Genomic DNA, 23,806 nt, shown 5'->3' on the forward strand with positions numbered 1-23,806 from the left:
TATCATTTAAATACCTATTAGGGTAGGAGGGTTCTGAATTGGAATGCTTTCTAACTCTCATACATTTTGTACACTTTCTGAGCCACTTTTAAAAAGTGGATGAAGAGAGTAAAGGCAGACAAAATAAAATGAATGAAGCTAGGTCTGGTACAGGAGTATCATCTAAAAGAGGAAAGCCAAATGGATCTCACTCTGGTCTTCTCCTCTGAAGGCCTTGAGACCCAGAATTTACTCAAACTGGGAGACACCAGGCTTTTTTAACCTTACATCATTAAACATTTGAGTCACCAGACTCCCCTGTTCTATTTCTTTTTCCCCCCCAGTTTTATTGAGAAATAATTGACATATAACATTATATTAGTTTAAAGCATACAACATAATGATCTGACATATGTATATACTGTGAAATGATTACCAGAGTAAGTTTAGTTAACATCTATCACCACACAGCTATAATTTTGTTCCTTATGATGAGAACTTTTAAGATCTACTCTCTTAGCAACTTTCAAATATATAATACAGTACTGTTAACTATAATCACCATGCTGTACATTACACCCCCAAAACTGACTTATAAGTTTGTACCTTTGGACCACCTTCACCCATTTCCCTCACCCCCTCATCCCCTGCCTCTGGCAATCATCAATCTGTTCTCTATTTCTGTGAGTTTGGGTTTTTGGATTCTACATATGTGAGATAATACAGTATTTGTCTTTCTCTGTCTGATTTATTTCACTTAGCATAATGCACTCAAGGTCCATTCATGTTGCTACAAATGGCAAGATTTCCTTCTTTATGGCTAAATAATATTCCCGTGTGTGTGTGTGTGTGTGTGTGTGTGTGTGTGAAATTTTCTTTATCCATTCATGTGTCAATGGACGCTTAGGTTGTTTCCATGTCTTGGCTATTTTAAATAATGCTGCAATTAACATGGGGGTGCAGATATCTTTTCGAGAGAGTGATTCTGTTTCCTTTGGATATATATCCAGAAGGAGAATTGCTGGCATACAGTAATTCTATTTTTAATATACTGAGGAATCTCCACACCGTTTTCCATAATGGTTGCCCCAATTTACAATACCACCAACAGTACACCAGAGTCCCTTTTTCTCCACACCCTCGCCAACACTTGTTGCCTCTTGTCTTTTTGATGCTAGCCCTTCTAACAGGTGTGAGATGATATCTCATCATGGTTTTTTTTTTTTTTTGCAGTATGCGGGCTTCTCACTGTTGTGGCCTCTCCCGTTGCGGAGCACAGGCTCCGGATGCGCAGGCCTAGCGGCCATGGCTCAGTTGCTCCGCGGCATGTGGGATCTTCCCGGACCAGGGCACGAACCCGTGTCTCCTGCATCGGCAGGCGGATTCTCAACCACTGCGCCACCAGGGAAGCCCCTCATCATGGTTTTGATTTGCACTTCCCTGATGATTGGTCAGGTGAAGCACTTTTTCATATACCTGTTGGCCATTCCTCTGTTCTATTTCTAACCCAGTCCTGAGAGATATTTCAAGATAACTAAGATGCACACAGGACTGAGGTGGTCATTAAAAGGCCATTTATTGTTGTATTGTGAAACTGCCATCACAGAGGCCAACTGACTGCCAGCTTTTGCTTCAGTGATTCCCCATCTCCTATGCTTCCTCAGGAAGCATCCGGCCTGTTCTGACTGACACAGTTTTACATTCCAACAGGTTACAATCAAGTGGTGCAGGCCTGAGAGCCAGTCTGGTTCCTCAAGTGACTCTGCCTATCTGTGTTGTGATTCATTCTGTATTGATCTTACAAGTTTAACTGTCAAAGAACATCATAATAAATCCTGAAAGTAGACACCAAGTACCCTATCATCCTAGGGCTTTGATTCCAAAATTTTACAAAGAGCATTGAAACCCTAGAAACCTTGAGCATTCAGATCTATTAACAACTTCTGTACAAACTAAAGAAATTTTCTTCCCCAAAATGAAGTGCCCTTGAGATACCACAGCTACAAAAGAAGGTGGCTCTTACTCTAAGATGTACCAAACCATCTATATTTGGTATATGCTCATGTAGAAGAAAAGTAAACTTAAAAAAATTTTTTAAATTAATTAATTAATTTATTTATTTTTGGCTGCATTGGGTATTCATTGCTGTGCGTGGGCTTTTCTCTAGCTGCGGTGAGCAGGGGCTACTCTATGTTGCGGTGTGCGGGCTTCTCATTGTGGTGGATTCTCTTGTTGCAGAGCACAGGCTCTAGGCACATGAGCTTCAGTAACTGTGGCACGCAGACTCAGTAGTTGTGGCTCGCGGGCTCTAGAGCTCAGGCTCAGTAGTTGTGACACACGGGCTTAGTTGCTCCATGGCATGTGGGATCTTCCGGGACTAGGGCTCGAACTCATGTCCCCTGCACTGGCAGGCGGATTCTTAACCACTGTGCCACCAGGGAAGTCCTAAAAAATTTTTTATTTACATAGCTAGTCTGTTTAGTGTCTTTACTTTTTAGGATCCTTTACCCTAATGATACTGTTATCATTTTCAGAGAGCTGAAATACTAAGTTCAACTGAAGCCCATACACAATGGTTGGATTAATCCATTCATACCTGAATCTTAGATGCAAATAAATAGATCACCATGAGAAATAAAATATCCCTCCTCATTCTTTACCCAGATTGTTAGCAAGTGAAGTCAGTCTTTCCTAGGCTAAACCTGTTTGGTAATAATTATTTGGATTGTATCATCTTGCATTCACATGTAACCTTCATCTGGGCACAGGCAAGGAATGTATTAGGCTCAAAGCAGCCCTTTGTATGGCCACTTCTGCAAGTATACAGAGTGCTCTTCTTTAATCATCATAAATTAAAAGCAAGTCTTCCTAAGCATATTACCCTATGTCAAGGAAGAACTAGGCTCGATTGGCAATGGACAGCATAATCCATCTCTACTTGAATCATATTTATCAACAAACAGCAAAGCCAATCTCAGAATAAAGTTCTGCCAATTTTCTTTTGGGAGGATTCTGACTACATTCTTTGAAGAGGAACAGGAATTGCTTAAGCAACTCAAATAAGCATACCCAAGGAAAAAGTTTCCCTAAATGCCAACTCAGTCTTAAGCTTGCCAAATCACAATTAGAAGTAACACTCAGGTTAAAACAGTAAAGTTATAAGCAAATGTTATTTTTTAAAGAAGTGTTATACCATATAACTAATATAAAACTAATCATTAAAAATAAGTGAAATCAATAGTAAATAAATAGTAGATACTGTGCAATTGTACAATGAGATTTAATGCAAGAAATATATATTGGCATATCTTCCACCCCCAAGACTCTTTTTAGTAATAAAAGAAAACAGCTTCAACTTATTAGCATATCCCATCTACAGTATGCCAGTTATCTGCATTGTAATGTGGTAACTACCCGAGACCAGAGTTGAAGGTCAGGTTGTCCCAAGTCAGGTAATGATTTGATCCCTGAAATGTGAGGAGAGGTATGTGATATCCATATGTGGAATATCATGAAACCATTAAAATTTTTGATTAGGAACAATTTCCAAAGCTAATGAAAGTATGTAAAAGTATAAAAAGCAGAATGTAAAATTATATTTATGATCTTAACATAAATATACTGAGAGAAATAGTGATATGTTAATAGTGGTTACTTTTGGTTATATAAGGGGAATGTAGAGAAGAGAGGAACTATTTCGGCCTTCCTTGAGGCTAGCAATTAAAGAAAGGTCAATAATATGAACAAAGTTAGTGAACCAGAAGCTGGAAAATACCATAAAGGATTTTAAATACTCAAGTATCAAAGGCATCTTATGCTGAAAGTTTGTGGTCAGGCAAGCACCTAGGACTTTTAATGCCAGAAAGCACTTCCTGGAAAGAAGTAATGGGTTCATTCTTAAAGTTGGGAAAAACCTAATTAGGGAAATAATTTTTTTTTTTTTTTTTTTTGCCGTACGCGGGCCTCTCGCTACTGTGGCCTCTCCCGTTGCGGAGCACAGGCTCCGGAAGCGCAGGCTAAGCGGCCATGGCTCACGGGCCCAGCCGCTCTGCGGCATGTGGGATCTTCCCAGACCGGGGCACGAACCCGCGTCCCCTGCATTGGCAGGCGGACTCTCAACCACTGCGCCACCAGGGAACCCCCGGAAATAATTTTTTAAAATAAATTTTATTTATTTATTTTTGTTTGTGTCGCGTCTTTGTTGCTGTGCACGGGCTTTCTCCAGTTGTGGTGAGTGGGGGCTACTCTTCCTTTCGGTGCAGGTGCTTCTCATTGCGGTGGCTTTTCTTGCCGCAGAGTCGGGTTCTAGGCTCGCGTGGACTTCAGTACTTGTGGCACACAGGCTCAGTAGTTGTGGCTCACAGGCTTTAGAGTGCAGGCTCAGTAGTTATGGCGCACAGGCCCAGTTGCTTCATGGCATGTGGGATCTTCCTGCACTAGGGATCGAACCCATGTCCCCTGCATTAGCAGGCGGATTTTTAACCACTGCACCACCAGGGAAGTCCCGGGAAATAATTATTGGTAACACTGAGGTAGCGAGAAACTACCAAGTTTAATTTGCGTTTAACTTTCTTCTTACCTGGCTCCATATTTTCTGTTTTTAGTTATACAGTTTTTAACTTGTAGAGTATGTAGTATATTTATGATGCTTTTCAAATAAACAATATGCTTATAGAAAAAAACATACTTGACTCTATTACACAGCTCTCAGCTCTGGGGCACTTAGGAGAACCTAACCATTGGCAGTTCTATCCCTTTAGCGGTTGACAGCAGAATCTCAAAAGTCTAGGAGGGAACCTCAATGTCTAGGAATCTCAATGTCTAGAAGGCATGCTTTGTAACTTTATACCTATTCAACAAATGCTTCACCAATCATACTAAATTTTAATGATACTAAATTTCTTGAATTTCAACAATGGGTAGATTTAACAAAAGGTAGGAAAATCCCTTATGTCAGAAGCCTTACCACTGATGATAAGCAAACTCCTTAGTACGGAGTTCAAAAATTCTCCATCCTGCTCAGTACTCCTCAATTTGAATACAGTCTCTCTCTCTCTACCACATGCAAACATGCTAACCTCATACCTACTCTCATGACTGTATCCATGGAGACCTTTCCACTTGGAATGATTCTCTTCTTGTCCCATTCAGGGATTAAGGTTCAGCTCTAGTACAATTTTCTCCCAAGAAGTTCTAAATAATCTGACCTGCTATAACTTTTTAGTTAGAAACTCCATAACACATGCTGTCAATACACCATTCCTCTTAATAACAATCTTTAAAAAAAAAAAAAAAAAAACATTGTTATTTACCGGTATGTGGTTGATCTCCTTAAGAAGAAGGACCATGGTTTTCCTATTTCCTTTTTAAAAAAAAAATATTTATTTATTTATTTATTTATTTGGTTGTGCCAGGTCTTGGTTGCGGCAAGCAGGCTCTTTAGTTGCAGCTCGCCAGCTCCTTAGTTGTGGCATGCAAACTCTTAGTTGTGGCATGCATTGGGAGTGTGGAGTCTTAACCTCTGCGCCACCAGGGAAGTCCCTCTATTTCTTTTGTATTTTATATTTTAATAAGCAGAGAGAAAATGTCATTCAGTGGAAAGAGAACAAGCTTCACGGTCAGGCCAACCTGAATTTGAATCTTAGCTCTGCACAAATTAGCTGTGCATCCTTGGGCAAGCCATTAAACTCTTTAAGCTTCAGTTCCCTCATCTGCAAAATGGAGAGAACTATTTCATAAAGGAGTGTAATTGACAATCTACAGAAAGCACCACCATCAAGCAAATAATAGTAGTATTACTTCCCTTTGCTCTGTGCTTTTCCTTTGAACTTCAATTGCACAAATCTAATGAATCCAATTAAATCAGAAAGGGCACCTAGTATAAAGCCTTCTTACCCATTCTGCTTCAGAGAAAATTTGGGATTGGACAGTTTGTGACATAATGAAGACTAGTCACAGTGTTCTACCTACAAAGAATATCTTCACTGAATTTAAACTAGGGTCAAATTTCTTCTTAGCCCAGGTTACAAGGCCCTGTTTATGTTCATGGTGCTCTCACTGAAGCAGGATAGCTGGAAAGACTTCCTCATATTGGATGACCTTGTATATAACAGAGAATCAAACCTGCTTACTGGACAGAATGAAAGAGGTTTTACTGCAAAAAAATAGGGTTGATTTTGTGAGTCATGTAAGAAAGCCAATCTCATTACCTTACAGTCACACCTTATGGTGTCTGGGTAGAAGAGTGCTTTACAAGCAAGGTAAAGGAAGCATACACCACCACTCCAATAGCAAAGGCAAAGGAGGAAAGACACTGCCTCAGTTGCCTCAGTTTTAGGGAGACTATTTTAAAGTAAAAGATAACCATCATTAGAACTAAAACTAAACTATCTCAAAAACTGCTGAGGAAAGAAAACAGCAAGAGAACATTATAGAAATCATTTTTAAAAGATGACAGAATTAAGACCCAACAGATATGAGATAAAAATAAGTGTCAGTGGAATAAACTCAACTATTTAAAACAAAACAGCCAATCAAACAAAAAAGTAGGAGGAAACTATATTAATATCAAGGTTGTATTCAAGGCAAGAATCATTAAAAAGACAAAGAGGGAATAATGAAGATATAGCCCTCAGTTTTTATGTATCTAATAACATGGCCTCAAAATGTATCAAACAAAACAACACACACACACACTGGGGAAATAAAAACTGCAGAAAACAGAAAAACAGGGACTTCCCTGGTGGTCCAGTGGGTAAGACTTCACACTCCCAACGCAGGAGGCCCAGGTTCGATCCATGGTCAGGGAACTAGATTCTGCATGCCGCAACTAAGAGTCTGCATGCCACAACTAAGAAGTCCGCATGCCACAACTAAAGATCCCACGTGCCGCAACGAAGACCCAGCACAGCCAAAATAAATGAATAAATAAATAAATAATAAAAAAAAAATGGAAATGGAAAAGAAAAAACAATGGTAATGGGAGATCATGAAAAGCAAAAGTAAAAAAGTGATTAGAAGAGCTGAATAATATATAATTAATAAGATTGTTCTATAACATCAGAAAACTACACCCTGAAGAACACTTTTTTAAAGCACACATAGAACAGTCACAAAAATTGGTCTTGTACTAAGGCACATGCATAAGAAAAGTCAATAGATCCTCAAAAGTAGAAGTAGTACAGACATATTCTCCAGCCAGAAAGCAAGAAAACAGTGAGCAAATAACAAAAGTAGCAAAAAACAAATAGAAAAAAAAAACACCCTTGGAAAATCTAAAACTCTCAAAGGATTCTTTAAGAGGTTAGGAGGCAAAAATAAATTCATGGTCTTGGAGGGAGGTGGGTGAAGAGGAATGGCAATATGACTATTACTGCTTTCTTCTCAAAAGTATCCAAATGAGAGAGCTCACAGGGAGACTGTCTGAGAACCCTTAAGAAATTATGGGATTTTTCTAGTAAAAAATCAATCATCTTTCAGTCCTACAATCCAGCAGGGTTCCTGTGAGTTTCACTGGCAAAGGATATGGCCCCACAAACACTGAGAGATAGTTTGCCAAGTTCCTATTTACTCACTACTATTGATGACTTCCTTTAATAATCTTCTCTCCTCCTAATCAAGTGTAGTTTATACTTCAAGTGAGCCTGATCCTGAGGAACTAAAAACATGTAAGCATGCTGCAGTTCTTTCCTGATAAATGCAGATTTAAATCTACGCAGCATTGTTCAATTGAACTTTCTGTGATGCTAGAAATGTTCTGTATCTGTGCTGTCCAATATGGCAGCCACTAGCCACTATGGCCATTAAGCACTTGAAGTCTGTGCAGTATGACTAAAGAACTGAAATATTAAAAATTTAATTTTAATTAATTTAGACTTATTACCACAGGTGGCTAAGTGGCTATCATGTTGGACAGAGCTGGTCTATAAATACAAAGGCAGGTTGTTTATGGAGGAAAGATTGCAAAACAAAATAAAAAACAGGAAACAAATTCCATTTATGGAAGAAGTGATAAAGCAGCTATAAAAAAGCAGAAACAGCTGTGGGGAGGGTAGATACTGAGAAAAGCTTCGGCTTATGGTTCCTGCTATCAGCTGATACACCTCCGGCTTCTGACAATAGCATTTTCCCCTAAAGCTTCAAGAGTATGTTTTGCGGGGGAGGGGCGGGGGGACAGCGGGGGAGGGGAGGCAGAGTTGTACTAATAATTGGAGTAGCAGTTTGGATTGCTCAAAAATCATGTGATCCTCTTGCTTTGCTACCAGTGCTGCCAGAGCATGGTCAAAGGAAAAAGGGAACAAAAGGGAAGAAATAGAAAATGAAAATTACGTGAAAAAGTGAAAAATGAATAAACAGAAAGAGAAAAATAGAGGCCCTTTCAATAGCAACAGCACCAATGACACCTGCCGAACCATAAGCAGCATGATCAAATTTTACCATTTTCATTCCTTGAGCAAATATTCAGTGAACACCAACCATATGTCTAGGCACTGGGCTTATGGTGGTTAAAGAGGGAGAGTCCCCACCTCTCTGGATATTCAGAATGCAGTGGGGGAAAGGGGTACATACCTTTAAAAAATGCTATAGAGTGAGAAGTGCTGTAATAAGAAAGATAGAAAAGGGCAGGTCGATGATGACTTCTAAAGGAGCATTATTTAAAGGACGACTAAGAGATCTCCAGGGAAAGAAGGAGGCAATGCAGCGAATTTAGAGGAGCAAGTATCAGAATGGTGAGGAAGGAGATGTGAGAGTGAGTGAATGCCATGGTTTTGTAACTGGAAACTTCATACTGAATACCAGGGAAGTTTTGACTTTCTATTTTCAATGAGAAATCACTGAACATTTCTGAGCAAAATACTAGAGTAACTTTGCCTCTGAAAAATTAAGCTGGTAGCAATGTGGAAGCTGCTTGGAATAGGGGGACTGGGCTCAGATTGGGAGCTTAGTCAGGAGGCTACTGAGAGAATCCACAATGAGAAATAATAAAGGCTTTAGTGAATAATTTTGTTTATATCTGCCCAGAATTCATGTCCCTTTCTTTTGGTAATAGAATAATGATTTTTCACAGGGGAATCACCCCTCTGGCACTTAATCTGGTCCATGAAGTCCCAAGAAAATATCACCCTACCCTAGAATCCAGGGTTGGGCATATAACTTAGGCCTGACTGAGCAACATATTCCATACCCTGATTACAAGAACAGGAACATAAGTCAGTCCAAAAAGAGTCAGCCCCAGAATTTTCACTTTTGCCATACCTACGGGGATTGCTTTTGTCTTCTTTTTGGTTGGACTGCTAAACTTGAAGTCGCCAAGGGTTATCCTGTAGAAAAATCTGCAACTTCCCTGGTGGCACAGTGATTAAGAGCCTGCCTGCCAATGCAAGGGACACGGGTTTGATCCCTGGTCCAGGAAGATCCCACATGCCGCAGAGCAACTACACCCATGCGCCACAATTACTGAGCCTGTGCTCTAGAGCCCACAAACCGCAACTACTGAGCCCGTGAGCCACAACTACTGAAGCCTGCGGTCTGCAACAAGAGAAGCCACCACAATGAGAAGTCTGCACGTTGGAACGAAGAGTAGCCCCCACTCACCGCAACTAGAGAAAGCCCGTGCACAGCAACAAGACCCAATGCAGCCAAAAATAAATAAATAAAATAAAATAAATAAATTTTAAAAAAAAGAAAAATCTGCCTGAGAATGAAGCCAACACATCAAGAAAAAGAGCACACAGACAGGGACAAACTTTTTTTTTTTTAACATCTTTATTGGAGTATAATTGCTTTACAATGGTGTATTAGTTTCTGCTCTATAACAAAGTGAATCAGTTATACATATACTTATATCCCCATATCTCTTCCCTCTTGCGTCTCCCTCCCTCCCACCCTCCCTATCCCACCCCTCTAGGGGGTCACAAAGCACCCAGCTGATCTCTCTGTGCTATGTGGCTGCTTCCCACTAGCTATTGGTTTTACATTTGGTAGTGTATATATGTCCATGCCACTCTCTCACTTTGAAGGACAAACTTAAGCACCTACATTTGGCCATTCCTGAAGCAATACCACTCCCTGGATTTTTCGGTAATATAAGTCAATATATTTGGAAACGGAGGGGAAAAAAATGGCTTCCAGAGAAAAATCAGAAACAGAACTCATTGGACCTGTGACTGCCTGGGTATGGAAAATGAAAGAGAGGGAAGTATCAAATTTCACTGAGGTTTCTGACTTGGTTGACTGAATGGAAAACACTATTAACTGAGATAGACAACAGAGGAGGAAAAGGTTTTGGTCAATAGAATGAGCTCGGTTTGTAGACACAAAAAAGTACCTTAATACTTGAATTCTGACTCTATCTGACTCACTGTACCAGGAAAACTGTGGAAGTAGTTGGGTTCCAAGCTCAGAAGTAGATTGCATAGCCCAAGGCAGCTGAGGGTGACAGAGCAATGCAGGAAGAATCATTCCTTTAATTGTTTAGTAGTTTCACCAGACAAACTCCAAATAATTGGCATTTAGGAAACCCTAGGAAAAGTGAAGTATCATCCCTAAGCATTACAGCATTTTGCTAGTGATGAGTAGCTACATGGAAAACAATAGGGGAATCTATGACATTCCACTCCAAGGATGAAGTTAAAAGCTAGGCCAACTCCCCAGTCCCCAGTGTGTTCAACTCGGATAGAGGAGCCACAGAAGGAGGAAGAGCAAGTAATGATACCATTGAAAACAGCAACTGGAAGAGCACCCACTAACTTTATTTTAAGAAAACTGGGGAGGAGATGGAAGTAGACATTTTTTGCATTCAGTACATACTGGGCACTCTGTGAGGAGCTTTATCCACATTATGTTATTGAATCCTCACAACTTACCAGTCAGGAAGGCATCATTCTTCCCACTCAGACAGGATAAGCCAAGGTAAGCAGTAGAGGTAGAATTCAAATGCAGATCTACCTGGATATAAAGCTTATGCACATTTCACTACATCAACTGCTTTCAGAAAATAACTGAGCAGTTTTATCCTTCATTATATATTTTTTTAAAAATGATGCCATCTCATCAAGATGTCTTCTGAATTGGGTGTTTTACTGGCCATAGAAGGGTTAGGTTTGCAGTGACCCAGCCACAGTGCCTCAATTCTCAGGCACAAGGCATGTATTTTATTTACCATTTGACTATCTGGAACTAAGGAGGCCATCAGTGCCATGAAGTCCCATTAAATAACACATTCTGAGTTAACTGACCACCCACAGAGAGTTGGCTATGGCAACAGTATGAGTGATTTTGTGGGGATAATCCCACTACTGAAATTAAGTTTTGACTAAAGTTCCTTGGTTAAGAGGCAAGCATGGAAAGAATAACAGAAAAAGATACCTGCAAAGGAACGGTCCTAATAGTCTTAAAGTGACAGGCAAAGAATGCTATAAAATTCATTACCTTATACATTTCTTCGTCCCAGTATATTACATAGTGAGAGGTAGTATAGTGTAGGTATTAAAAGTAGAGCCAGATTGCCTGGGTTTGAATCCCAGTTCCACCAAAGATTTACTATATGACCTTGGCAAGTTATTTATCCTGTCTATGTCTCAGCTCCCTCACCTGTCAAATGGTGATAATATATTGAATATTACCTATCTCACCCACTTGTTATGAGGATTAAATAATACTTGTAAGGCTCTTAAGCAATGCCTGGCACGTAGTAAATAAGTGTTTGTTAAATATATTAAATAAACAAATAACTCAGCTAGATGGGGAGAAAATTTGAATTTCCAACCCAGCCTCTCCCACATGAACTGGTAGAGGAAAATAAAAACAATCCTAAAATTTGTTTAGAATGTATATAGGGCCTTTTACATGAAGCATTTCACAGACATCTGGAGGAAGAATAAGTAGCCAAATATACATAAGCAGAAACTGAAACATGGAAAAGGGAAGTAAGATGTTCAGTTTCACTGAACACATCATTCACAAGTCTCCGGCAGGAACGCCAAGGTCCTGTCGGCCCAGGTTTTGTACAGCAGGCCAGAGCCTAACTGTGCACATAAAAGAGGAGTCACCCTTTAAAATAGCCAGGTCCTCACCCAGGTACAACATCTCATTAATTTTCCCCTGTTGATATTTTCTCAGAGGTAAATATTCCACCTCCAGTCTTTGGATCCCAGCTGCTCCTGAGACTCTAATTATATCTGAATATTTTTAAAACTCAAGAAAGACTTCCTTAAATGTAAGGCCAGACACTATAAAATTCTTAGAGGAAAACAAAGGCAGAACACTCGATGACATAAATCACAGCAAGATCCTTTTTGACCCACCTCCTAGAGAAATGGAAATAAAAACAAAAATAAACAAATGGGTCCTAATGAAACTTAAAAGCTTTTGCACAGCAAAGGAAACCATAAACAAGACCAAAAGACAACACTCACAATGGGAGAAAATATTTGCAAACAAAGCAACTGACAAAGGATTAATCTCCAAAATATATAAGCAGCTCATGAAGCTCAATATCAAAAAAAACAAACAACCCAATCCAAAAATGGGCAGAAGACCTAAATAGACATTTCTCTAAAGAAGATATAGATTGCCAACAAACATATGAAAGGATGCTCAACATCACTAATCACTAGAGAAATGCAAGTCAAAACTACAATGAGGTATCACCTCACACCAGTCAGAATGGCCATCATCAAAAAATCTACAAACAATAAATGTTAGAGAGGGTGTGGAGAAAAGGGAATCCTCTCTCTCTGTTGGTGGGAATGTAAATTGATACAGCCACTATGCAGAACAGTATGGAGGTTAAAAAACTAAAAATAGAACTACCATACGATCCAGCAATCCCACTACTGGGCATATACCCTGAGAAAACCATAATTCAAAGAGTCATGTAACACCATGTTCATTGCAGCACTATTTACAATAGCCAGGACATGGAAGCAACCCAAGTGTACATCGACAGGTGAATGAATAAAGAAGATGTGGCACATATATACAATGGAATATTACTCAGCCATAATAAGAAACGAAATTGAGTTACTTGTAGTGAGGTGGATGGACCCAGAGTCTATCATACAGAATAAAGTAAGTCAGAAAGAAAAAAACAAATACCATATGGTAACACATATATATGGAATCTAAAAAAAAAAAAATGGTTCTGACAAACCTAGGGGCAGGACAGGAATAAAGACGCAGACATAGAGAGTGGACTTGAGGACACAGGGAAGGGGAAGGAGAAGGGTAAGCTGGGACGAAGTGAGAGAGGGGCATGGACATATACACACTACCAAATGTAAAATAGATAGCTAGTGGGAAGCAGCCGCATAGTACAGGGAGATCAGCTCCGGGCTTTGCGAACCACTAGAGAGGTGGGAGGGAGACGCAAGAGGGAGGGGATATTGGGATATATGTATACGTATAGCTGATTCACTTTGTTATACAGCAGAAACTAACACAACAATGTAAAGCAATTATAATTCAATAAAGATGTTTAAAAAAAGACTTCCTTAACCCACATTCCTGCTCTATGATGTCCATTCCAGATTCTTAAGAGGTTAAGACCAGAGTTATTAATTAAGCAATCCCTACATAGGGGTAGTACCTCTCCAGAGTCCAAGCCACCATTCAGTCAAAGTAGTTTTTAAAATCTTAAATTCTCTAATTTCTAGAAGGTATGAACTCGATAACAAGAGTTTCATATAAATAAATGGGAAATTGCTTAACTGCATTGTTGGGAAGGAGTGAAGGGTTTAAGGATGAAAAGGAAACGACAGGGAGGTCCTGTTACTCTCTGACAGGGATCCAGCTTTGACAAAGGGCACGCACGCAATTTCTAGTCCCACTAGTAAGCTCCCATCCCCATTCCACTGCCATTACAATCGCCCACTTTCATCCGCAGGCCCTCCTTCACTCCTTCCTCACACTCATCTTTCCTAAGCTTCTTTCTAGGCCACTCATAATGCCTAACCTTTGCTCCCAGAAATTCTTACTTCAACCTTCTTAATATTGGCCCAAATTGCTGTCACCGCAAGTTTCAGTCGGGGCACCCACCTTGTCTTCTACTGCTATCTATAGACTCTGGCCTATGAAATCTCACTACAGCACCTCTCAATATCCACCTCCTCTCCAACAGCCTTGTATCTGAGCTTCACCCACTTCTGCCCACCCCCCAAGCCCCCGCCCTCAACATACCCTACCCCCCTCCTTCACCCTCACTAAGCCCGTTCCCTCGTCCGCCCTATCCACGCCCTGCGCGTCCCTCCTTTCAGAATTTCTTCCCAAACAAGTTGCCCACAACAGTTGCCCTCATGTCTGTCGCGCCCGGCAGGTCTCCCCGTGCTCTCCGAGCCCTCTCAAGCCTCCCGGTACTTCAGCGCATCCATCCGCCTGCGACTCCCCGGCCCCTTCCCAGCCCACCTGCTCTCCTCCGGCAAGCCCTCCTCGCAGCCGCCAAGCTCCATTCCCGCGCCCTCTGCCCGCATCCGGGGCTGCGACGTCGCCTCTTCTCTTAAGAGAGGCGTCCCCGTCGCTTCGCCCCTCAGGGCTCCCGGAGTCCCCCGGGAACCGAGGAGGCACCCACGGCCAGTGGGCTCAGAGTGATGCACTACAGCCGGGTGACAGCAAAGGCAGTGACTGCTGCCTCAGCTGCTGTTTCTAGCCCTGCCACCCCCGCTTCCGGCTCCAAGAACTACAACTCCCAGCAAGCACTTCGAAGGCTCGGCCGCTACCAGAATGCACTGCCCTATCCAATCAGAGGCTGCGCTCGCAGAGACTTCAGACCCTGGCGGCGAGCTTGCGGTAGTGCACCCGGGGGGGAGCCGGGGTCTGAAACGCCCACCAACCTTCGTCTCCGGAGTTCGTACTGGTGTGGACCTTTACACACGCCTGTCACACTTCACCCTTGGAACCATACTCGGTCAGAGGTCTAGACTCGAAAATAACGCTGGTCTTAATCCAAGTACGATTAACCCCACTTTAGCCTGCCCGGATTTAACACCTGTTGGTGGTGTTTGGAGACCTCAAAAATTTTAATGAAGAACTCACAAACTCGGAAGAGCTCTTGTCGCTTTGGGATCACAAAGGAAGGGGAGGAGGCAAAAGCTTTGGGGAAAGGTTTCCTGGAGGACTGATGTCAGAGCAGAGTCTTTTAGGATGAGTACGAGTTAGCCTGGAGAAGAAGGGAAGAGAAGGCAAAGAGAGTAACACAGACATGAGGAAGCAGGTCTGGGAACAGCTGGTTCTGAGTAGTAATCAGAGCTGGGAAGAGGTGAGAAACAGGCAGACCAGATCATGACGCCATTGTGAGTTTGGATTTTATCCTAAGAACAATTAGGAGCAAATCAAGGATATGCAAATCAAGAAGTGATTTGATCAAACTTGCTTAGAAAGCTACTTTTGACAATGTGGAGAGGTAATGGGATATGTACTATGTTGGAGGGAAGGTCAAAAGAATGCATATGAGAAGAGGTTGGAAGTCCCTATAAGGGCCAATTGTAATGCCAATGAGTGAAGTGAGCCAGTTGTAGGAGAATGGCAGAAACTCTGAACTGGAACCCCCACGCCTCATCCAAAAAGGAAAGTCTCATCTTAGCTACAGCTGAATGTTGCCAAATATTCTGATTTTTTAATAAAGCTGGAATCTGCATTTTTAAGTACAATTTCCAATTTTTAAAATATTGGCAACAATTTTTTTTAATGTAAACATTACACGGGCCAAAAAAAAAAATTCTGTAGGCTAAATGTGGACTTTGGGTTTTCAAGTCCAGGCCTAAACTTGGGCAGTGGCTGTAGGAAACAAGGAAGTTGGGATTAGAGCCATGGTAAGGCAACAGAATCAGCACTACTCTGTTAGGGAGAGATCTAGGTTAACTCCATAAAAACTAGTTACTCTGTTAAAAATAATACATGACTTTCAGAAATTTTCAAACTTGAGAAAACTTTTTTTGTGAATTAAAAGTGAAAGAGCCTTTTAATTAAATTATGATTTCCAATTTCCATTTATATAAAAAATATTATTCAAACTTTCTCATATTTTCCTACCAAAGGGTTATACTTTTTAAGAAAGGGGCAGTGTTAGTTATTGGCATTTCAGTACCTTCTGTTTCTACAAATGTATGAACTTCATTTTTTGGCATACAGTATAATCCCAAATTAATGCCACATGATTTTAACATATATTTACATGAAAGTCAGCTTTATCAGAAAATTCTAGAATTAAAATTGTAGTAAAAGTTCTAGAAAACAGGAATTTCCTCATATGTCCAAGACTGGGTTTACACTTTTTTTTTTCATTTTTATATTTTTGGCCATGCTGCGCGGCTTGTGGGGATCTTAGTTTCCTGACCAGGGATTGAAACCGGGTCCTCAGCAGTGAAAGCGAGGAGTCCCAACCACTGGACCACTAGGGAATTCCCTACACTTATTTTCTTTAAAGCAGTCAGTTAATAAGCATGACAATAACCTACACTAGCCATGTGCCCACTCCCCCATCACATCCCTCTGCTTTCCCTCACCCCAGGTAGCCACATCCTAAATCCCTTGTTTATAATTCCACTGCTTCTCTTTTAATATAGTTTCTTTGCATCTATGCATATTCCTAAAAATTATTATTTAAAAAATTTTGTGTTCTAAGTTTATAAAAAACGCTATTAAGCTGTATTTATTCTTTGAGGCCTTTTTTTTTGCTTAATATTACAATAAGACTTATTTTTATTTTTTTATTTTTGGCTGCGTTGGGTCTTCATTGCTCCACATGGGCTTTCTCTAGTTGTGGCGAGCGGGGGCTACTCTTCATTGCAGTGCACAGGCTTCTCATTGCGGTGGCTTCTCTTGTTGCAGAGCACAGGCTCTAGGTGCGCAGGCTTCAGTAGTTCCAGCATGCAGGCTCAGTAGTTGTGGCACACGGGCTTATTTGCTCCGTGGCATGTGGGATCTTCCCAGACCAGGGATCAAACCCATGTCCCCTGCATTGGCAGGCTGATTTTTAACCACTGAGCCACCAGGGAAGTCCCAAGATTTATTTATATTGTGTATCACTATAATTCATTGATTTTGACTGCTATATAATAGTTTATTTTGTGAATACACCAGTTTATTCATGTTACTTTCCACTGATGAGCATTTGGGTTTTTTCCAGGTTTTTGCTATTGTGAACAGCACTGCTATGAATATTCTTTTACATGACACCTCTTGTACATAAGCAAGGGTTTCTCCTGGGTACATACCTAGAAGTGGAATTGCCAGGTCATAGGGTTATTGTCTGTTCTAGCTTTTGTTTTGAGTGATGGGTTTGTAGGTGCACAATTTAAAAAATAACTAGGGGACTTCCCTGGTGGTCCAATGGGTAAGACTCCACGCTACCAATGTAGGGGGCCTGGGTTCAATCCCTGGTCGGGGAACTAGATCCCTCATGCATGCCGCAACTAAGACCCAGAGCAGCCAAAATAAATAAATAAATATTAAAAGTTATAAAAAATTACTTATGAAGCCATAACTAATTATAATCAGTTATTTAAAATAACAAATGAAAATGGGTCATGCTTGGAAAATGATGAGAGTATATCATGAACCAAGGATTGTGATTAACCCAATTTTGTGCATCTGGGATCCAAATGCAAAAGGTCAAAAATGCAAGAATATCTAGCATCAGGGTTCAATAGTGTCACATAAACGTAATGGCCTTACTTAGCAACCGCTTGCTGAATTAATATTTTAAAAGTCAAAAAATCTAAAGAACTTTATTGATCTTGATTAATCTGTTTGTTTTCAAGATTTACCAGGATGCAATTTTTATACAAATGGTAGTTGGTCCTAGAGTACCACTGGCAGAAAGCAAATTTCACTCAATAATCATTTATTCAAATAACAGATTTTTAAAGCTCATGACACTTACTTATTTGCCAAAAGTTTGGTTTTTAAGAAATAGTCTTCTTTAATATATTCAACAAATATCAATTATAGTCATGAATATTTTCTTTTTATTATATTCACTAAAATTATTCTTAGCAGCATTTTTTTAAATATTAAAAATTTTAGGGCTTCCCTGGTGGCGCAGTGGTTGAGAATCCGCCTGCCGATGCAGGGGACACGGGTTCGTTCCCTGTTCCGGGAAGATCCCACATGCCGCGGAGCGGCTGGGCCCGTGAGCCATGGCCGCTGAGCCTGCGCGTCCGGAGCCTGTGCTCCGCAACGGGAAAGGCCACAACAGTGAGAGGCCCGCGTATCGCAAAAAAAAAAAAAAAAAAAAAAAAATTTTAAAGCTAAGCGATTTCTCCCACTTGCCAAGTCAAAAGTAATTTGAGCATCAAAATGAGTTAATTCATGATATGGCTACATATCTACATTCTTTTCAAAGGTAAGCATGACCCTTACACTCTGCTCCCCTTTGCTTTTCAGAAGAGAATTTTTGAACATGAAATGAGTCTGTGAATTTCTACAGAAATGTATATGTATATATAAATAAGTATGCAAATAAATAAATAAATAGAAAAGGGAAGGAAGAAAGGGGGCAGGGAGGTAAAGCTCTTTTCACAGTAGAATGTCAGCTTATGAATGTAGAGGAATGATAGTGTTAGAAAATCACTATTTTGTAGCCACCATCATAATAATTGACTCAGGCAAGAATCATCAATGGACGCTAAAGCCGTCAGTGAAATTTGTTCCGAAACAGAATATTTACACAGTCTCAAACCATCTCCCCCCAAATTACTTATTCATTATATATGGGGGGAAAAGTATCTTTACAATGAAGAAATCTGGCAGACATCACCTTAACCAAGTGACTAAATATACCAGTAAGACAAAATGACATCATGTGCCTTCTGATGTTAAGTACTGAGAATGAGCCAACATCACTTATGTAGTATCCTTGACAAAAGTGAATAACTCAAATCTAATCATAGGCTTACAATAAGACAAAACCAAATTGAAGGACAAGCTATGCACCAACTGCCTTCAATCTTCAAAAATGTAAATATCATAAAAGACTAAGAAAGGCTGACAAACTTTTTAGGATGAAAGGAGACAAAAAAGGCAGGACAAAGAAATGCAACATATGAAACTGGACTGGATCCTAGACTGGAAAAAGAAATTGTTACAAAGGATAATTATTTATTAGGATAGTTGGCAAAATTTGAATATGGACTATACGTCAGAGAATAGAATTGCATCAATGTTAAATTCCTGAATTTGATCATTTTACCTTGGTTATATAAAAGAAAATACTTAGAGATATATTCTACAGAGTCATGATGTATGCAACTTACTCTCAGATTGCCCAACAGCATGAGGAGCCTAGAATCCTGGCTCTTCAGAGCCTTCCTATACTACCAATCTATCTATTGCAAGTTGAGGAAATTGAAGATATATATATATATATATTTTGTGTAATTTATTTTATTTATTTATTTTTGGTTGCGACGGGTCTTCATTGCTACATGCAGGCTTTCTCTAGTTGCGGCAAGCAGGGTCTACTTTTCATTGCAGTGCACGGTTTGTGCACCACGGTTTGTGGTGGTTTCTCTTGTTGCAGAGCACGGGCTCCAGGTGCGTGGGCTGCAGCAGTTATGGCACGTGGGCTCAGTAGTTGTGGCTCACGGGTTCTAGAGCGCAGGCTCAGTAGTTGTAGCACACGGGCTTAGTTGCTCTGTGGCATGTGGGATCTTGCCAGACCAGGGCTCGAACCCGTGTCCCCTGCATTGGCAGGTGGATTCTTTTTTTTTTTTTTTTTTGCGGTACGCAGGCCTCTCACTGTTGTGGCCTCACCCTTTGCAGAGCACAGGCTCCAGACGTGCAGGCTCAGCGGCCATGGCTCACGGGCCTAGCCACTCCGCAGCATGTGGGATCTTCCTGGACCGGGGCACGAACCCATATCCCCTGCATCGGCAGGCGGACTCTCAACCACTGCACCACCAGGGAAGCCCTGGCAGGTGGATTCTTAACCACTATGCCACCAGCGAAGTCCGAAGATACATTTTTTTAAAAGAAACAATCTTTACATAACTAGGGGGAAATTGTGTGATTTATGTAAATTTGTGTAACTTTAGAAAATTCCACAATTAGTCATTCAGTGAATTGACCTAGAACCTTTGGTTGACAGGACCCCTGCCCTGCCCAGAGAAGACAAAGCCTAATAAGAAGTGGGCTAGAGGTCCAACCTCTGAGCCCAGGAAGCACTCCCCTTCAAGTTCCCCTGTCTATCCAATCAGGTTACCTGTTAATCAGAGAAAACTGAGGGCCAGGGACCTGGATACTAGTAATGCCTCCAGCTATGCCTGCTATCCTGCGTGTCATGTCCTCGGCTGTAACACTGTACTGTTTAGCACAGTGTCTTGCCCAGAGTAGGGACTCAAACTCTGTTTGAATACATGAATGAATGAATCCTGAGATTAAAAGGCAGAAGACTAGAGCAGCTATAAACACTTAAAACAAAAGAAAAGGACAACATAAAAGAGAAAGAGGAAGCTGTAGCAAGGTGGCAAGAAAAGCTACCACAGCAGAAAACAGTGGCAAAGGGGGTAATGAGAAGAATTGAGCAGAAAAGAGAAGAAAAACTGTACTGTACATACAAGTAGCTTAAGGTAGTTAGGTATAATAATAATAGTCATACTTAATACATACTATAACCATATATAATACAAATTATACCTAGCTCCCTTATTATTCCAGTGTAATACAAATTACATCAACATACAAATTCTAAAAATACTCTTCTGAAAAGCAAAAGAGCTGATACCAAAATCAGGCACAGACATTACAAGAAAAGGAAATTACACATCAATATCACTCATGAAAAAAGAAACAATATCCTTGACAAAATATTAGTAAACCAAATCCAATAATATATAAAAAGGATAATATACCATGACCAAGTAGGTTTATCCTAGAAATGCAAGGGTGGTTCAACATTTGAAAACCAGCCAATATAATTTACCATATTAATAAATTTAAAAAGAAAAACCATTTGTCATCTCAGATGCAGAAAGAGCGTTAGATAAAATTCAACATTCACTCATAAATAAAACTCTCAGCAAACCAGTAGAAGGGAACTTCCTCAACCTGATAAAGGGCATCAACAAAAAAAATCTAACATCATACTTAATGGTGAAAGACTGAATGCTTTCCCCCTGGGGTTGGGAACTAGTCAAAGATGTCCACTTTCACCATTCCTGTTTAACATGATACCGGAGTCCCCAGTCAGTATAATAAGGCAAGAAAAATAATAAAAGGCATACAGATTTGAAACAATTATGCTGAGTGAAAAAATCCAGATACAAAAAAGAGTATCTACTATATGATTCCATTTATATAAAATTCTAAAAAATGCAAATTAATCTATAGTGACAGAAAACATCAGTGGTTGCTTACTTAGGTTGACATTGGGGGGAGGAATTACACAGGAGCACAGGAAAACTTTTGGGGATGATAATATTTATTATCGTGATTATGGTGGTATTTTCACAGGTATATATTTCACACCTGTATAAACTGCACACTTTAAGTATGTGCCTTTTATTGTCTGTCAATTATATCTCAATAAAGCTGAAAAAAGGGAGGACTTAAAAGATATATCAAACTAATAAAGTTAAGGGTTAAATATGAGTTGTGCTTACCTTTGAAGAGAATATAGATCTCTATGCACACTGTGAAAAGAGAGCTGGAACATGTTAATAGAAAAGTATGATGTTGTTAAGGTTGCCAGATTTAGCAAATAAAATATAAGACTCCCAGTTAAATTTTACTTTCAGATAAACAACAAATAATTGTTTAGTATAAATCCATCCTAAATACTACATGTGATATTCTGTGGCCAAAAAAAAAAAATCCTGTTTATCTGAAACCTGAGACAAAACTTATACTAAACAATTGTTCACTGTTTATCTGAAATTCATATTTAACTGGTCCTGTATTTTATCTGGCAATCCTAGATGTTGTCTGATCTACATTGTATGAAATCAAGCCTCCAGAAAGGGCAGCTGCTTGAATTCTATGTTTATTTTGACTTAGATGAAGCTGCTGAATTGAACATAAAGGCTGTCCACTCAGTGTCCAAAACAGTACCTTATTCACAGTACATGCTCAGAAAACGTTTTTTGCTTTGCAGTCTATGTGAAGATAGGGACGGCATCCATCTTGCTCACCATTTTATCCCCAGGGCCTATTACAATGCCTGGTGCTCAATGAATATAGGATTAAATTAATAGCTGCCTCTTGCGCCCCAGAAAATTGCAGGGTTGACCTTTTAACTCCAGCCCTGTAGCTGACTGGTCAACTTCTTGGACAAGCCCCAGTTCTGATTTCTTGGCTTTTCTCCCTCTTCACTGTTGCTGTGTGTCTCAGGTTGCTCTTTTGCTTTGTATTGTTTTGTGTGTGGCTGACCTATCCTTAACTCCAATGCCTCTTGTTTTCTTGTTTTTCCCTTTGGAACCAGGGTGCTCTGAGACTCTGAGACCCTCAGCCCTTGGAGAAATCTGAAAGTCTGAAATACAACAGCTAGGATTGCTTCATGAAACCTTGGAGCATGTTCCCTCTAGAGCTAAGGAGATTTGGTATGGGGCTTCAGTTTTGGGGAGAAGACCAGGATAAAAGGGAATCTTTATAAATTGGTGTGGGAAGGATTTTGCACATTTGGGATTTTTATTATCTGTCCTATACTGCCTGAAGTACAAAATGTATCCAAACTCTAAATGCATTAATTTTCTTCCATAAAATTAAGAATTTAATCCAATGTTCCTCCCTGTAGTTTGCTCCTACAAATAAGTAGAGATTGCAGAAGTTATTTCTAGTGAGAGAAGGATAGTATGTAGAAAAATGTCTTGTGCTTAGAAGATTTTAGAACTGTAAGGAATCTTAGAAATAATTAAGTATAACATATATTTAGTATAACTACTTCTTGTTTTGAAGATGATTATGAGGCCCAGACACTCTCCCAAGTTCACAAGGTAAATGACTGAAGTGAGTGAAACCACTCACTCAATAAAACCTAGGTCTCTCTTGTACTTCTCTACAATCCAGTTCCCTAGTTTTTAGCAGTTGGGAAAGGGGTGGTTGCTACAGAGTGGAATAGTAATAAAATCAAGCACATTGTGCTAAGAGCATACACGATACTCTCCTTGACATGCTGAATATTGTTCATGGGTCCTTTTGAGTCCAAACCTTTCTCCACCATTTAAGTTTCTTGCATCCCTTCATAGGTGCCTCTTCAGCTGATTCACTCGTCTCATATGGTTGTATTTTTGTCTTGGGGAAAAAAATAAAGTATAGGCTATTGTGGGTTTCAGATACTTTAGGTCACTGGTTCGTTTCTATGCAAAGAGAAATTTTAGGAAGTGCAGAGGGGGAAGGTGGCAGAAATTTCTAAATGAACAGAATACCTGCCCCTAATTTTTTTCTTAGATGCAAATGTCTTAGTTTAAGCTGCTATGAGGATGATATAACCTAAATGATTCCACACAAGCGCAGTTATCTGGAGCAGAAGGAGGTAAGAAAGAGAGAATATCAGGTTTTGTTAACAGGAAAAAAAGTTACTATGCAGGAATTCATCAAATATTAATAAGTTTTCCCATAGGGATGATTAGAAAGAAAATGTATCCCCCTATCAATTCCCAACGCAAGTGAATTAGAGAAAAATGCAGCCAAATAAGCAGAGGTCCTTACCGCTCTCCCGAGGGAAGGTGATGTCTTAATAAGGTACCGTGCAAAATGTTTTGAGAGCGCCAGCTGAGAAGTGGTACAGATACGGGAAACGTTAGCGTTTACTTTTATTAGTATGCTGAAGCAAGAAGTATCATTGCAGCCTCTGCTTTGCCTCCGGACGTGTCGCTCCGCGTGCTGGCTGTAGAGA

The 23,806-nt window shown here is 40.1% G+C and overlaps 1 protein-coding gene across 5 annotated transcripts in view; it reads right to left on the reverse strand.

Annotated features, from left to right (window-relative positions):
• Positions 1-14,648, reverse strand: part of RUBCN (rubicon autophagy regulator) — a 78,718-nt gene extending 64,070 nt beyond the window's left edge. For all 5 annotated transcript variants that reach the window (XM_067034400.1, XM_059064364.2, XM_059064363.2 and 2 more), the window contains exon 1: positions 14,383-14,648. In XM_067034400.1, the coding sequence (XP_066890501.1) occupies positions 14,383-14,447 (65 nt within the window). In that variant the 5' untranslated portion in view covers positions 14,448-14,648. The remainder of the gene's footprint in view (positions 1-14,382) is intronic.
• Between the last annotated feature and the right edge of the window lie 9,158 nt (positions 14,649-23,806).

This window comes from Kogia breviceps, chromosome 5, assembly GCF_026419965.1.
Source record: "Kogia breviceps isolate mKogBre1 chromosome 5, mKogBre1 haplotype 1, whole genome shotgun sequence".
NCBI classification, from domain to species: domain Eukaryota; kingdom Metazoa; phylum Chordata; class Mammalia; order Artiodactyla; family Physeteridae; genus Kogia; species Kogia breviceps.